The sequence below is a fragment of the Lycium barbarum genome, chromosome 6, assembly GCF_019175385.1.
Source record: "Lycium barbarum isolate Lr01 chromosome 6, ASM1917538v2, whole genome shotgun sequence".
NCBI classification, from domain to species: domain Eukaryota; kingdom Viridiplantae; phylum Streptophyta; class Magnoliopsida; order Solanales; family Solanaceae; genus Lycium; species Lycium barbarum.
The window spans coordinates 116,478,317-116,494,859 of NC_083342.1; the positions used below are offsets into that span (position 1 = coordinate 116,478,317).

General features: G+C 36.2%; 1 protein-coding gene across 2 annotated transcripts; it reads right to left on the reverse strand.

Moving 5' to 3' along the window:
- Positions 1-1,858: 1,858 nt before the first annotated feature.
- On the reverse strand, positions 1,859-16,366 carry LOC132645740 (phosphatidate cytidylyltransferase 4, chloroplastic-like). 2 transcript variants are annotated; one of them, XR_009584170.1, is made up of 9 exons: positions 15,851-16,366; positions 13,348-13,649; positions 11,644-11,834; positions 7,786-7,910; positions 7,044-7,177; positions 6,262-6,377; positions 3,234-3,453; positions 2,808-2,914; positions 1,859-2,315 (listed from the first exon to the last, which is right to left on the reverse strand). XR_009584170.1 is itself a non-coding variant. In XM_060362901.1 (7 exons), exons 1-7 carry the CDS (start codon positions 16,151-16,153, stop codon positions 3,362-3,364), a joined length of 1,263 nt encoding a protein of 420 aa, XP_060218884.1. In that variant the 5' UTR covers positions 16,154-16,366; the 3' UTR covers positions 2,921-3,361. The 2 variants fall into 2 exon arrangements, 1 of the variants encoding a protein (XP_060218884.1); XM_060362901.1 differs by lacking the exons at positions 1,859-2,315; positions 2,808-2,914 and having other exon boundaries at positions 2,921-3,453.
- Between the last annotated feature and the right edge of the window lie 177 nt (positions 16,367-16,543).

The following is a 16,543-nucleotide window of genomic DNA, read 5'->3' on the forward strand; positions in this document are numbered from 1 at the left end:
TTGCGTAATAAGTCTTTTAAATTAATTTTCTGTTCAAAACATGTGATGGTTTTCTTCTTTTGTCCCATTTAGTAACTCTCAATTTTCAAAAATTGTGACAAGAGAATAGTGGAACGAGAAGAAATTAAACATAAGGAAGTTGATGTTTGGTGAAACTTAAACAGTAATGATCTCCTATAACTTACTAGGAGGTTTCACTATTTTATTCATCATAAGCTATAGTATTATATTTTATCAATCTCCTACGGAAGGATCATATTATTAAAATTATATTTGTAATTAGACATAAAATAGTTATGAAGGATTGAATCAATTTCTTAAAAGTTCCCCCACCATTGAGTAAAAAAATTAATTTGTCATATCTTCAATTGTTGAGTGTAATAGGAGTTATAATGTAGAAAGGAAAAAAGGGATACTTCCGTACAATTGACCTTCTCCTTGGACACAAATCTAATGGACTTTAGAGAATACCACAAGGACCAAAATAAGGTCCTCCTCCACGTAAACTTTACCATTATAACACAACTTATTTGACTTACTTTTCATATCACTATAGGTCAAGATTCGCCATCTTAGATGAAGCATAATTTAGTATTCTAGAGTATTTTTCTTTCTTCCCCTAACAAATTGCCACAGTTTTCTATTGATGTGACTGTTCCTTTGACACGTTGAGCGTTAGAAAGTAACTTTAAATCCGACCTTATTATTTAGCCTAATCATCATAAAACTTATGTTTTGAGTTAAAGAATCAAAACTAAAAAATGAAAACAAATTTTATGAAGCTGAAAGGAGGAGAAAAATGCATTTAAACCGTGAGGTTGAATTCATGATGAGAAGATCAGCTAATCTGATGCTATTTTTGTTTTTTCTACTTTCGTTTATGCTAACCAAAAAACAATTGTGACGTCCCTGATGAAAGACAAGCTTATGAGAATGTTCAAGAAGAGCTGTATGCGTCTGGATTAGCAAGCTTTTGAAGAAAATGCGCATAACAACACCTTAAGTAAATATCACATTGGAAAGGGAGATAAAATAAAGTGACATGTTATAAAGACATCGATACAAGTTCATGTAGTGCACGCGCTTTTAAGCTCGACATTTGTGACCCAACAGAAAAATCGTTGAAGCATGTTGGGCCTAGGCAAACAATTCACACCATAGTCTTGAACTATGACAACTATGATATTAGAGCCAGACTCTCGTTATACGATGGTGCGTTGAACCTTATCAAGGTTTCTAAAAAGGGGTGTATGTGACATCCGTAATGTAACACCTTAGGCAAATCCATCGAAAGGGGACATAAAATCATGAAACAAAACACAAGTTCTCAAGCTCAGAACGGTGTAACCCAAGGGATATGCCAGTGAAATCTATTGGGCCAAAATGAACAATCGGTACTAGGGCTTGACATTAGCAAATATGGCTTCCCTTTGTGTATATAATGCGCTAAAGCTTCAAATCTATATACATGCTTAACATTTAGGGAGAATGGCGTATGTATACATAACATAAGAATAGTGTGTAATTACAAAATATGATGATACTTTTCAGTTTACATAACATAACAATAGATATCTTACAAAATATATATGAAATTTTTCGCTCAAGACCTAAAAAATTCGCTCAAAATTTGTGTATGAAAACTGTATGAAATGTGTATATCTCGCTCAAGGCTTAGAATTCTCACATTTTTTGTGCTTGAATATTGTATAAAAATGGTATGAAATACGTATATAACTGTATAAAATTTATGTTAGGTTTTTTAAAATGTATTACAACTACAACAACATTGTATACAACTTTCATACAATAGTCATACAAATTTAATACAATCTTGAATTTCTCTTCGAAATTCGGATGAAAGTTAATCCAACTACAACATTGTATACAACTTTTTTATAATATTAATACAAATTTAATACAAAATTTCCTTCTTATTAAATGTACAGAAAGAGAATAACACTAAAAAGCTAATTTTACGCCTCCATTTCTCTGATTGTTGGATCTGAGAGAATAATGTTTGAGTAGGGTTTGTGTTTTGATCCATAACCCAAAAAAACTCCATAAATGTAAGAAAGATCCAAAACTCAATAAATTCGAATAAAAAACTCCTATCTAAAGCAGTAGATCTTATCTAGAAAGGTAGCAAAAATGAAGAAAGCAACAGATCTGCTTTCATCACTGCAATCACCGTTCTAGCAACAGATCTGCTTTCATCACTGCAATCACCGTTCTCACTCAAATCAGATGAATCAATAGAGAATCTCAATGGTTCCGAATCGCATCCAAACTTTATCAAAATAGGATTGAAAACACTGTTAATACACAAAAATGACGATGAACGGTAAGAATGGTGAAGAAGTGGTTTGAAGAAGATGAAATTGTGATTTAAAAATTAAGAATATTTCTGTAGAGAGAGAAATATTTTGAAAAGAGATGGAATTAAATGAGTAACTGCCTAGAATTCAATACAAAATCAGATCCCTAAATTTTAGCACCAAATCGTGGGTCTTTGCATAACCTAAATCTGGTATGTTTTGTAATTAACTTGTTATGTTTTATAAATAAGAAAAAATATTTTTATATTTTGTAATATAGGATCTTAACTAGTATTATAAGGTCATTTTCCCTAACATTTATCCTGCAATCAATTCCAATCTGGTTTTACTTTTGGGGAACTGAAGAAATTTTGGTTAAAGGACGTATAGTCAATTACCCAGCATTGGCATTTGATTGTAAAATGCCTTTCAGACATTAACAATTTCAGGCTTAAAGATATGTTTAGAGAATTAGGTTATAGAACATACTCAACCATTCCATGCAGCAACTGAAAAAGGTTGTCACTTCAAGATTCTCTACCAGGAGTCAAAAAATGTTAAATCTTGCCATTTCCATTATTAAGATGTCATGGCACCTGTAATTATTTCAACAAAGCAAAGACTGAATAAAGAAATATATAAAACCTAATAATTATTGCGACATTTCTCTACAAACGAATATATACTGGCAGAATAAAAATGATGCAACAATTCTAAAAACACAATCGGGGAGCTAGCAAACAACTCAACACTGACCCTCAAACATCAAGCTATTCTCTTCCCCGTTGTGTCACCCTAGAGTGCTGAAACTACTAGAAACTCCACTTCCTTGATCTACGAATCAGGTATATGAATCAGTAGAATCTTGCAGAGTTGCAATGCAACCAGAATCTTTTCGTGTGGAACTTAACTGACCTTCAACTGAACCTCATACGTCGGATGTTGTTCTACAGTACTGAGTATGTCACCTTGTGCTTGCTCCTGAGTTAAGAGAACAGCCATGAAGTATCTTTTTCCTTCACAGGGAATCCTTATTAGGTTCATCAAACTCCATAAAGTGGTAACAACATTTTCACAAAGGAGTATGCCAATGCACCCGTAAATATGTAGCTATCCACCCTGTCCAGTATTCCTCCTGCAAAACAGGCATTGATTTGTTCAAGAAATTTGTCATGAGGCTAAGATAACAAAGCTAAAGGATGATCATTCCGAATTGGGTAAGTATTTCAGAAGAATCTAGTATAGCTCTACACGGTCATAGCAGATAGGATTTGAGAAAGATAATAAAGCGAAAAAGACCCTAGGATTCCAAAACCTTTGGAATACTATCTCAAAGAAATAATCGACTTAGAATTTACCAAGTTGAATACTGTAGACAAATCTAAAAAACGACGGTTCATATGACATTTATTCCATTGTTGAGAATATAATGACAGTCAAAATGTTAACAATCATATCCTCATACAGTTGTACGTGATGTCAGAGATAACCACACTTTCAAAGCAACATACCAATATCAGCCTGCGATAATAAATATTAAATATATAACATTCATGAAGAAACTTATGACTGGAAGCATAAATGACAAACTTGGTTACCTTTTCATCGAGCAAGGATATTCTCTCAAGTATCAAAAAATTTATTTATCATCCCTATTTGATATTTAGAGATTCACCAACTCCTCTGTAACCAAATCAAACACACAATTTCTTTTTATCTCATTTAATGTGTGTTTTCTCTCCATCTTTCAGCTACCCAACAATATTGTTTTCTCCATCTATTGAAGCACGGGAAGAAAAAACAAAGGAAAGAGGGAAATGGATTCACACCAGAGATCATAAACCACGACAGTGACTGAGAATTATGGAATACTTTCAAGCATTGGCACGATAGTCTTAATCTATTGAAATGATCGACAAAGGTGCAAACCAATGTTCCCTCCTTCTCAATTTGAAATGGATTTTTTTAAAGAACGACTTTTGAAATATAACCTGAATATATATAGATTACCAAAAATATCCTTACTAACAGTTTGTGGGGTTTAACGTCATGTAAAGGGTAAATAGGAATATGAAAAGTAAAGAGCTTGTAGTTGGAAAAGGAAGTATAAGGTACCAGAAAGTCTTAGCGTTGGATCAAACATTTGTCTCCCATAACACAGTAATGTGGGAACGATTAAGCAATGGACATGGTAGGCAGCTTACTCGGGATGTAAGATTCAGGAGGACTGCAAAGGGTAATCCAAAATTGGTTTCACGCCCTCGACTTCTCGTTACAATCATAATAGTGATCAAAATTACCAGAATACTACTCCCAAGTTTTCGCACAGCAAGACAGCAAATGATATTAAATGAGCTGGATAATCGGGGATATTTCAACGTCACCAGATTCACAGAGAAAAGGAGCAATCAGGACACTCAGCTGTGATAAGAGGCTTCTATGAAATCATTCACTGACTAGAATAAATAGCTGGCACTCAGGCATAGCCTCGAGAATTGACAGATTTCATATAGGAAAGGAGCAATCAGGACACTCAGAAAGGGAAAATGTTATAGAGACAAGAGAACAGAGACAGGCTTAAAGACTATTACAAAGCTTCATGAAGATGAACTATCTCAACCAGCATTCAAATATGAAGGATTACCAGAGCTATCTGCAGAGAGAAAAGAATGGCTATAAAGACCATGTTCTGAGCTCCTCTTCTGTTCCTTTGGCTTCGTGTTCGATACTGGTATCTGATGATCGCCCATTGATACACTCTTCATTCTCACCTTCTCTGAATCCACCAACCTAGGGTTTCCAAACTCTCGAGATTCTCTGGTGCGATTTCTAGAAGCTTCGTCAAATGGAATCACTCTGTTTCCATGACGGCAACATCACTAACTTGATCAACAAACAATACCTCGACATTCGCCATATGTCTAGAGAGAGAGACTCCTTCTCTCTAGAAGCCAAATTTTTTTGAAAGGCTTCCTTACAAGGAGATCCTGTCAGCTCCAGCTCTTTCGCTGGGACGGAGGGTGCAGAAGGCTAAGGGGCGAGAATGAACCTAGATCAGACTGTTCGGGGGTCACATGTCGGAAAGGAAATCCTTTCTAGCGACTTGTTTGGTGGGGAGATTTGAGAAAAGGGTGACGTCGCCGGACTCAGTCTCCGTTTGGGCAGCAAAGTACTGGGAAGTTGATGCTTGGGTTAAGGTGTCTTCCATGGGAGAACCTTTCTCTTCAGATTTGCTAATGAATCAGAGGCTATCGTGTGCTTCGGGAGGGTGGGAGGTGGATGGATGACAACTTCCTTAGACTTCATAGATGGACTGAGCAGGTGGTTCCAGATTACAGATTAGAAGCTCCCACTGGGATTGAGGCATAGTTGTAGTTGTAGAGGTTGGGTGGGAATAATTCATGTGTCTTTCATTGATACATCACCAGCTTTCTAGAACTAACCACTTTATACATATCGACAGCTAGGTCAACAAACTGTTTCTTATGCAACTTGACAAGTAATATGTGCATCTAGTTGGACTAGTTTAACCAATTCATTTTGAATAAAGATGTATTACAGCAAGTACCCGATGTAATTCATAGTAGTGAGGCTAGAAGTCACCTTAAGATGGCAAAGTGTTTTAACAGATTCAATTTCCAGTGTGCCCATACTTATTGTTTGGGGATAAAACAGTATGCCTACCATGTTTTGGCATCACTACAACAACAACAACAACATACCCAGTGTAATCCCACAAGTGGGGCTTGGGGAGGGTAGAATGTACGCGGACCTTACCTCTACCTTTATGGGGCAGAGAGGCCGTTTCCGATAGACCCTCGGCTCAAAAGAAATGAAGTCAATGCACAATTGCAAGATAAACAAGATAACAAAATATCAAGATACCAAACAATGTTTTGGCATCACTAGAGAGTGAAAACTACAATAAGAGGTACATAGTTACCGTGTCCAGGAATGAGAGATCCTGAGTCCTTCACACCCGCATCACGTTTGATCATTGACTCAGTGAGGTCACCAAAGAGAGATCCAAAAAAGTTCAGAAATCCAAAAGCTACAGCACTGAAATGCCGTTAAGACATAAATATCAATTCAGAAAGCCATGATTTCCCAATTTAGAGGTTCATAGGAAAGGCTAAAAAAGTTTAAGGCTCAAATGCACCACCCTAGAATGTGAAAACACCCACAATAAAAGAAACAAAAAAGCCTTTTTTTCTTCTATATCATGTGCTAGTTTACAGATAAAAGGATGGAATAAATTCCAAACACGAATTTTCAAAATAAAAGTTGAAATAAATAGAACTCCTAATATGTTTTTTAAGCGCTTGGCAACAAAAATGCTAACGTGATGACAAGTTCATATGACTTAACAGTATCCCACTATACCTGTACATATTCCAACTTTTACATGAGTATACATATAATGTATAGAGTTATAAAGACTTATAATTACACTTGAAGAAATGCTATGGAAACAGAGCTGGTGCCAAAAGGTGAAAGAACCACAAGATATCATTCCATTCTTTAAATTTTCATCAGGAAAAATTCATTAGCTTACCTCCCTAAAATGGAAAAAAAAGGGAAGATAAGATGACATCGATCACATCCTTTCCCACCCCTATCTATACTCCCTCCAACAAGGAGAATATTCCTTACTGCGGCTAGAGACATATCAAATGGTCTGAAACAGATGGTACTGCATAATAACACCATTGAAAAGCTTATTACCTTAATGTGGATGTAGGCCAACAGAACGTTTTTGATAACACCACAGAAGTGGCTATACAACCTCCTAAGCCTGCAAGAGCTCCCTCCCAAGTTTTCTTTGGGCTAATGCTAGTAAGCGGTGTCCGACCAAAAGCCTGAAAGGATTTCAACTCTGTTATGTGCTTTCCTTCATAGGCCACCACAGAGACATCAGAATTACTTGGATTTGCTCCACTACTCCATATAAAAGAACATTAGAACTAACAAAAATTTCGTTGTACTTCCAGCATGCAATGATTAAAGAACAAGGAAAGGAACGAGATAAGCAAAAAGGAAACCAAGAGATGCATACTTCTTCTTAGAAGCATTGTTACATTACTGTGCACATTTGCTATCATTAGTTTCTAAGTTGCTCAAAGGGCCAGTATCTTTCCAGGCAACTGCCAGACAAAACCAAAGAAGGTTTATCTTCAATATTTACAATGTATCCAAAATAATCATTGAAATCTCTATTAAATAGCTAATACTTTCATGGTTATTTACAGCAGAGGATTCAAGACAAGCCAATTCAACGTCTTATCAAGTCTATGGCCTTTCTCATGATAGGATGACATCAAAGACGGATGCATTAGTAATTATGATAATGATAAGTTATGTTGTTCATTTTTAACAAGAAAAACACAGCGTCTGTGGAGGGTTTAGTCTGAGAATCTGAACAAGGATAGAACTGATTTAAAAGAAGAACATCAAAAGTCACAAGTACCTTGCCTCCAATAAAAGCAAATGTATCTGCTGCAATGATACTGCTGAATGAAATTAAGGTCGCCACAAGCCCCGCGGTCCACTGAGTTGGGCCTCCAAGAAGGACAGGCCATGATGCTCCTAGTCCTGTGTAAAACCCATTGAAACGCCAATAAAAGTCAGAAGACCAGTAGCTGATCAGCTGTCGGAGAAACCAACTGCAATGAATTTTCAAATGCTGCATCAGATATCAAGTTAAAATTCTAATAAGGTAGTGTCTAGGCCACCCTGAGGAGAATGCACCTAGTGACACCTCTGCTAGGATTAGAACGTTGGTTCCCGAGGTTGTCAATCCATCTCTTCAACCGTTGCACTACACTTTCGGGGGGGGGGGGGGGGGGGGGGGGGGGGGGTCAAATATCAAGTTAAATTACACCTGTAATAGCTAAATGCATGATTTCTTTTACTTCAAATTCGTCTTTATTTTCAATTAAGCAGATGATGCTATTCTATACTTGGACTTGCTCCCCGACCCCCAACCCCATCCCAAAAAATAGAATGATAAAAGATGTTGATAATAAAAAAATAAAAAAATTTTGAAGGATGCAACAAATGTGGCTAAGTTAATACTCCCTCCGGTTCAAAATAAGTGTCCACTCAGCCTTTAGCACACCCCTTAAGAAAATACCAACTCCTAAAACAAATAGGTATCTTGACTAAACTACCCTTAATTAAATGTTACCTAGTTAATTTACTTTCTTCATTACATAACACTCACATATCTAGATAGGGGTAAATTTGGAAGAAAATAATTAATTCCTTCTTGATTATGTAAGTAAACACTTATTTTGAACCAAAGTAAAAAGGATAAGTGGACACATATTATGAACAGGAGGGAGATTTTTTTTATTTTTTTTTGATCAAGTAAAAGTACTTTCATTCATAATCATGGCCAAAAAGCAAACGACCGTATACAAGGGATAAATCAAAAGATAAAGGATCTACAAAAAATGATTCTCTACAAACTCCACCCAATCCTCTATACAACTAGGAACTTTCTGATTACACCAAAGAAAATAAAGGAGCGGAGACTACTCAAATGTTAAAAACTTGACTTTATTCCTTCAAAAGCTCTCTTGTTTCTCTCACTTCAAATTACCCACATCAATGCAAGCGGAACCATGTTCCAAGCCCTTCGTCTTCTCCTCCTCCTCTCGCTCTTTCAACTGACCATCAACTCTTTCACAGTTCTTGGCATTGCCCAAGAAATGTTGAACCACCTAGACATATCCCACCTCCGCTTTCTTACATTTTCCGCCGTCAAAATCACTCCTCTAGTGGCTAGCCAAATGAAGAAACACACCTTTCTCGGCACACTTGGAACATATTGCATTACATGGGAAATCAGCCTCTTCCCTAACCAAAAGTTTCTCATAAAAAGACTTCACCGAGAACACTCCATTATTTCCCAGGGCCCACCACCACACATAGGAATTATCCACCGGATTGACTTGCTTATGAAGCAAATATATCAATCTTTGAAACTCGTCCACTTCCCAATCTTGAAAATTCCATCTAAATCTCAATCCCAAAAAGTCTCTCCACCTGGAGTCCCCCTAATATGTTGAATTGTCAAAAATCTTTGGCAAGATATTCTATACAAACTCTGTAAATCATGTTTCAATAATATGTTCCCACACTAGCTGTGTCCCCAAAAATATACCCTCCTCCCATCTCCAACCTTGAATGAGATATTTTTCACAAAATTATTCCATCCCTTCATGATATTTCTCCACAAACCACAACCGAAACAAGTTGGGGTCGGCTATATGAGTCCTCATTAACTAAGTTAACTCCATTTAAACTCATCTCAGGCCAATATCATAAAAAATAAAAAATAATAATAAAAAACAAACAAGACTCCTATCAGATTACATGTATCCAATAAAGTATCGTATCATATTACACCATTAAGATGTTAAATCTGTAATAATAGTTTGATGGCACACTCCTCTGTTCATGTTTACAATAGAAAACTTATCAAAGCCCTGGCCCTCTTGAGTTGGAGTTTTAACAGGTCCATCAAATAGTGAGACACAAATAATAACTCATAATAAGTAGCACATACATTGCCAAAGACATAAAGAAAGAAAAGAAAAGTGTGTGGTTATGTCACAAGCAGACATATACAATAATACAATGTGCTAATCTCACAGGAAAATTGTAGTTTCTTTTTAAGGAAAAAGAAGATTTTTGAGAAGGCAATTTTGTGTAGAAAAGGAAGAATTTATTAATAAGAAAGGGCGAATGAGAAGGGTGTTTAAGGAAAATCGAATAATACGGATCAAAAAAATTTCTATTTTTTGGCTTATGCATCAAGTGCCACTTTGTATAGATGATTCAGTGGAAGTCAGAGCTACTCAACCTGTATAACCTTAAGGGTTTCCCTTTTTAAAATAAATCGTTTACTGAAAAAACAAAACAAGACGAGAGAGAGAGATGTACGTGATGGTTTTGTGGAAGGACCTTCTCTCTCTAACTGACCATTTGGGGTTATGACTTCCACGTGATGGTTTTTTATTTTACAGTACTATAATGCTAAATCGTTCAAGAGTTAAAGTGGGTTAAACATTCATTAGAAATATGTGAAAATATTCTCTCTTTTTATAAGGTGAAGAGAAAATTCTTTAGGTATACATCATCTTTGGACGACCAAAACATCATTTTGGGACAACTCAAAAAGGAAAAGTAGGAAGCAAACTTGAAATGAGGGCAGTTTCAAGGGTTCACTAATAACGAAAGATAGTTCCAGTACATTCAGAATAAAAGAAAATTTTAAGTGTTCAACTCTAGTGACAATCTCTTCCATCATTTCCAATTTGTGCCTTATCAACTAAAAGAGCTTTGAAGATTGGTCTACTCATTAGCTTTTTAGAAAAAAAATTAAGAATCAAAACAATAAAATTATATGTTTTTTATGAAGTAAATTTAATTACTTCTTACATACAAAGTATGGATGTAAACACTCAATTGCAGACTACTCTTGCAGAAAGTTAATAAACTCTAATAGCTTTTCTAGCTCAAAACCACTTTACGGGTTACACCAAAATCTTAGTAATAAAGGACATATAGAACCTTAATTTCTTTCTAAAAACATTGTTTTTGTACCCAAAGTGAACAATTTTGGAAACAGCAAAAGCTTGGGATAACTCGTGTGTGAGGATAGGGTGACACTCGTGTCTCAAAAAACATTAAGATCTTGACAGCAATTTTTATTCAACATTTTCAACAAGATCTAGTTTTTTCTTCATAACTTCAAAAAATTAAAGTTTGATCCCTAAATAATACAACGAATAGTTAAAAAGGAAGAGTGGAAGACGATAGAAAACACAATATCGTTCGGATGGCCATTTAGGGATACTTGAGAGAGAGAATATGACACGTGAAAAACGGGTGAACGGCAGGAGATTAAGGAATTTTATGTTCAATAGAAGAGACGTCATGTATGGAATTCCAAAAGTACACACTTGTATGCATGTCCAACACATGTCAGTGTCTCACTGGAGCACATTGATGAGTAACTTCAATTCAGATCATTCTGTGCATGTCTGTAAGTGTATACACACTTGTTTTATAACTGAAAAATCCCCGAGGGACAGTGACACACAGTTCGAACCCCCGTGGATATGAATCTGCTGCTCGACCCTTCTCCCCTTAAATATCAAGCTTTTGTATGCTACAGTTTTCGAATTTTTGGCGTGCACCTAACTCAGACATTATGTGTTGCGCTCTTACCACTAGACCAAAGCTATGGGGGCTACCACATATGTATATACTTAACAATTTCTAAACAATCAGAACAAAGGGCATCGATTCTTACTAGTGTTCAGAGCTGGTACTGCCAAACCACATCTCAACTTAACCCAGAAACAAGGCAGATAGCCAACATAAAAGAGCCCAAACATGGCACTAGTAAGTTGAGCAAAACGAGGAATTCGCCTTTGCATCAGCAGTGCCATTGCAACAACAAAGGCCGCAGAGGTAACAGAAACATCAATCTGACCTAAATATCTGACAGAATTAGAAAAGCAATCAATTAGAAAATCTTTCAAACTTAACAAAATCCAGAAAATGAATAAATCATACGTAAAAAAAACTAAAACAACTCAATAATACTGTATGCTGCCTTCAGGCTTGCTTATCAAGCTACTCCGATTGAAACCACTGTCCAGTTATGGGGGGGGAGAAAGCCTAGTTGTGGAAGAAAATCATACATAGGGTCTGACCATTGGGGAAGAATTGTGATAAAGAATGGCTCTCACCTTCCCTTTCAGTAGCTTTTCCTTGAAATATCTAGCATAGCAAATACGAAATGGAAGAATTTCAAATCCATCTCGTTATATATTGTTCTTTCTTTCTTTCCGACACATGACAAAATACATCTCACATATATTGCCACCGCAGAAGATGTCAGGCTACATCCCAAGGACAGTTGCAAGAACTAGAAACTAGGTCTAAATTTGGCATATGAAGCATATCCCAAAAACAGTGATCAAGAGAATTTCACTTGCTAAGTGCACAGGGAAGACCTTCAAGATGACACTCATAGCTCTGTAAATTTATATCTCTCAACTCTTGAAGTGATAAATTTTGCCGTTTCTACCTAAAGGGAAAAGCAAAGACATGGACTGTTTAAGCAAGCAAGTTCAGCCACAACAAAAGGGTTTAATCGAGTGGGAAAGTTCCAGGTTTAAATTGAGAAGTATACAATGAGTCTCAATTCATCAAACATTGGAGCCCAAAAAGAGTAGAAAGAAGAGGTTCCACCCAATATTGTCCAGTGCAGATATCTAACGTCCAATGCATAAATGAATGATGGATCATGCCACCACTTTCTAGCATTATTAGTCTAATTTTCTAGAAGACTGAGAAATACAGTCAGATTTATGCAGGTCTTTCCATACGACCACAAGAAGGAAAAGAACAAATGGAATGCATGGCGGACATTTTGTAAAATGCAAGGTCTTTCCACTGATGAATGTTACTATAAGACTTGGGGAAAATCATTGAACCTAATGATAAGAGAACTTTTGTCTCGTCCATATGTTATGTCAGAATATCAACCTGATCTAGAATTCTTTCAAGATGTTTAGTATATCTCTTATCATTATAGGTTCAATGAGATAACACAAAATGCGGGATATGACGTACAAGAGAGATTCATGGGGTTCTTTTCCTTGCTAATTCTGGCAAGGGTCAGTAGCAACTATAGAATCTGTTAATCTTAATTAGCAAAGGTCATGAATATTGAATGGTAACATGAAAGTAAACATCAGAATATTTTTTATCCATGCATATACCATTTCGTTTAAAGCGGTCTAGATAACAACATTGATCCATCAACGTACGATAGATGATGCAGGCAAGAAATCTTGTTGTTACTGTTCCAGTTCCTAAATATTGTGGCATGAATTTAATGGCACTGTGTCTTGTGACTTGCGAGGTTGAAAGTGGTTTACCAGAAAATCAGAAGTATGTTTACTTATTAGTGAAAGAAAATTGAAAAAAGATGTTAATGACTTACAGTGTGAGTAGAGGCATGAGAGCACAGATGACAGAGCAAACTCTTGATACGTATCTAGGAGGAGGAGTCATTCCATCAGCAATTCCACGACTCCTAACCAGTTCAAAGTACTCTCGTGCACCCACAAAAACAGCAGCAGCAACGGCAACAGTGAAAACCCATCCTCCAGCTAATACCACACCTCCGACTGAAATACCTATACCAAGTCCAAAGACTACCCTTTTCTTCAATTGACTATTTTTCTGCTTGAGTTCAGAAGTGGGAATTTCCCCCTCCATTGTACCGTTGCCTTTGTTGACTTCCTACAACATAATTATCTCAGTGATTCCAATTCAATATATGTGGTCTTGCAACATGCTAATCATGGAAGTAGCAACCCCAGAAGTTAAACAATGACTTGGACACTTAAGTGACCCCAAAAGCAAACAACAGAACACAGGATCACAAAGCAAAGGCAGATCCCAATGACTAATGTTTTTCCCTTGAGCATTACAAAAGGGACTACAAACTAACAACTGACACAGCAAAAATTACTCCAGAATAAAGAAATGGTAATAGTATCACTTTATTGGTTATAGAAATGGTTATAGCTATCTATAGTTTTTTAAACAGAACTCCACACTAGATAATCCTACCACATTACTAATTACAGTTCCCAGGAAAAATGAATGTGTATAACCGACAAATCCCCAATGACCAGTGGCGAACCATTCAAAACTCGGTGGACAATGGGCCCGCCCCTCTACTCTTACACTTAGGCTTATACACTTACATTAAACATTATACCAGTTGTCAAAATAAACACCTGTGTTTTCCTTCTTTTTTTTTCCACCTCCACAGAGATTTCTTTCACTCAGCTGCATCCCTCAAGCACTCAGGAGCCTTGAATCTATTTATTGTGATAATAGATCCCCAAAAGATCCCTTCCCCCTTCTTGAATGATGAAGAAATCGCCAGTAAAAATATTGAGATCTTTTAATATTATTTATTTACCAGGTATCATTATTACTACTACTATTTATATAATTTAAATGATATTTTTATTTGCTATAAGGATGACCTAAGTCAAGCTTAAATTGATTCATATAGCTGACTCCAACTTGTTTGGGACTAAGGCGTAGTAGTTGTTTTATACTCCCACACCTCAATGTGTCTCTCTCTCCAATGAATAATCCTGTCCTCGAAAGTGTTCCCTCATCTTTTCTCTTAACAGCATCTATACACTTTTTTTCTTTCTCCAATTAGATACAACTTCGATTATCGACCTTCTCCTACTAATACATAAAAACTTTCGACTTCTAAGTCCATTTAAAGTAACCGCTCTATGCCTCTGCACCATAAAGAAATGGAAAAAAGACAACTTTGATGAAAGAAAATTTAATGACACTAGAGGATAAATTAGAAACCTCATATTAGTTCAAGTTCTGTTCTGCCAACTAACTCTCTTCCTAAAAGGAAGGATCTTTGGGAAATAAAAAGCAGGTCATAGTTTATCCAACTACAACCAGTTCTCCTAAACCATATTTCTCCAAAGCAACTGCACTTAAGTTGCACCCTCTAACATTAACGGATTTTCTGCACACGGTTTTGCTTTGACCATGACATGCATAGATTAAACCAAGATGAGAAGGAAAACAAATCTTGTGTAGCTCCCTAATGTGATTAATTTGATCAAACATCCACCCATGCCCATTGGTTAATGCAACAGTTAAACTTAGTACTAGAGCTAATGTTAAAGCTGAACCACTCATTATCATCAAATGAGAAGTAGCAATTCTGTTTCACCTGATAGATAACTAAAATAATTGAGGTATCACCTTTTTTTGAGTTTCCTACCTGAACTATCAGATGTGAGAGTTTCCTACCTAAACTATCACCAACTAGTTTGCAAAACATACCTCAACTATCAGTTGTTCACTTTTAATGAGGTGTGTTTTGCAAACTAGTTGGTGATAGTTTAGGTAGGAAACTCTCACACCTGATAGTTCAGGTAGAAAACTCAAAAAAATGTGATACTTGAGGTGTGCTTTTGACCCTTAGCTCAAAATAATTACTAGCATGATCTTGCAGAAGTTCACTTGTTTCTTAATCTAAATGAACATATTTAAAACCTTTTTCCTCTAGCAAATAAAAATAGAAGATAGCTTATTGATAAAATCAATCAACCAACTATATCTCAATGCCAAACAAAGCATATAAAGAATTTTCTAAAACTGAGGTTCTCTAAATATCATACTTACAGCTACACTGGCCAAACTAAAAAGGACTACTGACAAAATAGCTATAGAATAATACAACAACAACAACATAACCATTGTAGTCCCACAAGTGGGGTCTGGGGAGGGTAGGATGTGCGAAGACCTTACCCCCTTACCTTTGTGTGGGGTAGAGACTATAGATGTTGTTTTCGATAGACCCTCAGCTCGAAATAGAAGAAAAAAAGGATTTGAAGCATGGTATCAAGAAAACATATAGACTAATACAAGGCATAAAGAATCTTTACCTCATCATCGAAAAGGCGACCGGGTTCAGCACGAGCAACAGCCGTGATAATTCGAGGGTGTTTCAAGAAAATGGTTCTTGGTACACCTGAAACTCTAGACCCATCGAGAAACAAACCAATTCTTGAAATTGAACATCTTGGTCGGGTCAAACTTAAGGTTCTAGGAAAAGGAGCTGATGATGTAGAAGGAGGGTGATGAGAGTGGCAATTACATATGGAAGTGAGTGACAAAGGAATCAACTTGACTCTATCAAAATCTATACAAGAAGAAGCCATAGATGAAATGGGGTAATGAATATTCATAAAGGTTGATTAAGAGTTATTAGAAGAAGCATGTTTGAAGGAAGAGTTGGATAAAATCAAGATTAGCCATTGTTGATGGAGAGAGGAGAAGATTGTACAACATAGGTGGATGATAAAAGAGGGGAAAGGTTGGTGTTTGAGACCCTTCTGCAGCACATAAGAATTAGCCCATCCTTTTTATTGTTTTTTAATGGCCTTTGGTTCTTCCTTCCTTTCTTTTTCTACTTTAGTATTTGTGGATATATGAATTTACTTTTGGAAAATTTTAGGGTACAAAATAATTTCACTTGACCACCATAAATAGGAGGAGGGGGATGAATATTATCATGTCCTTCAAAAATGATGATGGATTAATGGTAATTGAATTAATGATCCTCCTATCTAGCCACA

Excerpts from the sequence above, each read along its gene's own strand:
- LOC132645740 (XM_060362901.1), bottom strand. The coding sequence starts at position 16,153 with ATGAATATTCATTACCCCATTTCATCTATGGCTTCTTCTTGTATAGAT. Across the intron at positions 13,650-15,850 it reads GTCGCCTTTTCGATGATGAG|GAAGTCAACAAAGGCAACGG; the intron begins GTAAAGATTCTT and ends ATTATGTTGTAG. Across the intron at positions 3,454-6,261 it reads ATCTCTCATTCCTGGACACG|GAGGAATACTGGACAGGGTG; the intron begins GTAACTATGTAC and ends CCTGTTTTGCAG.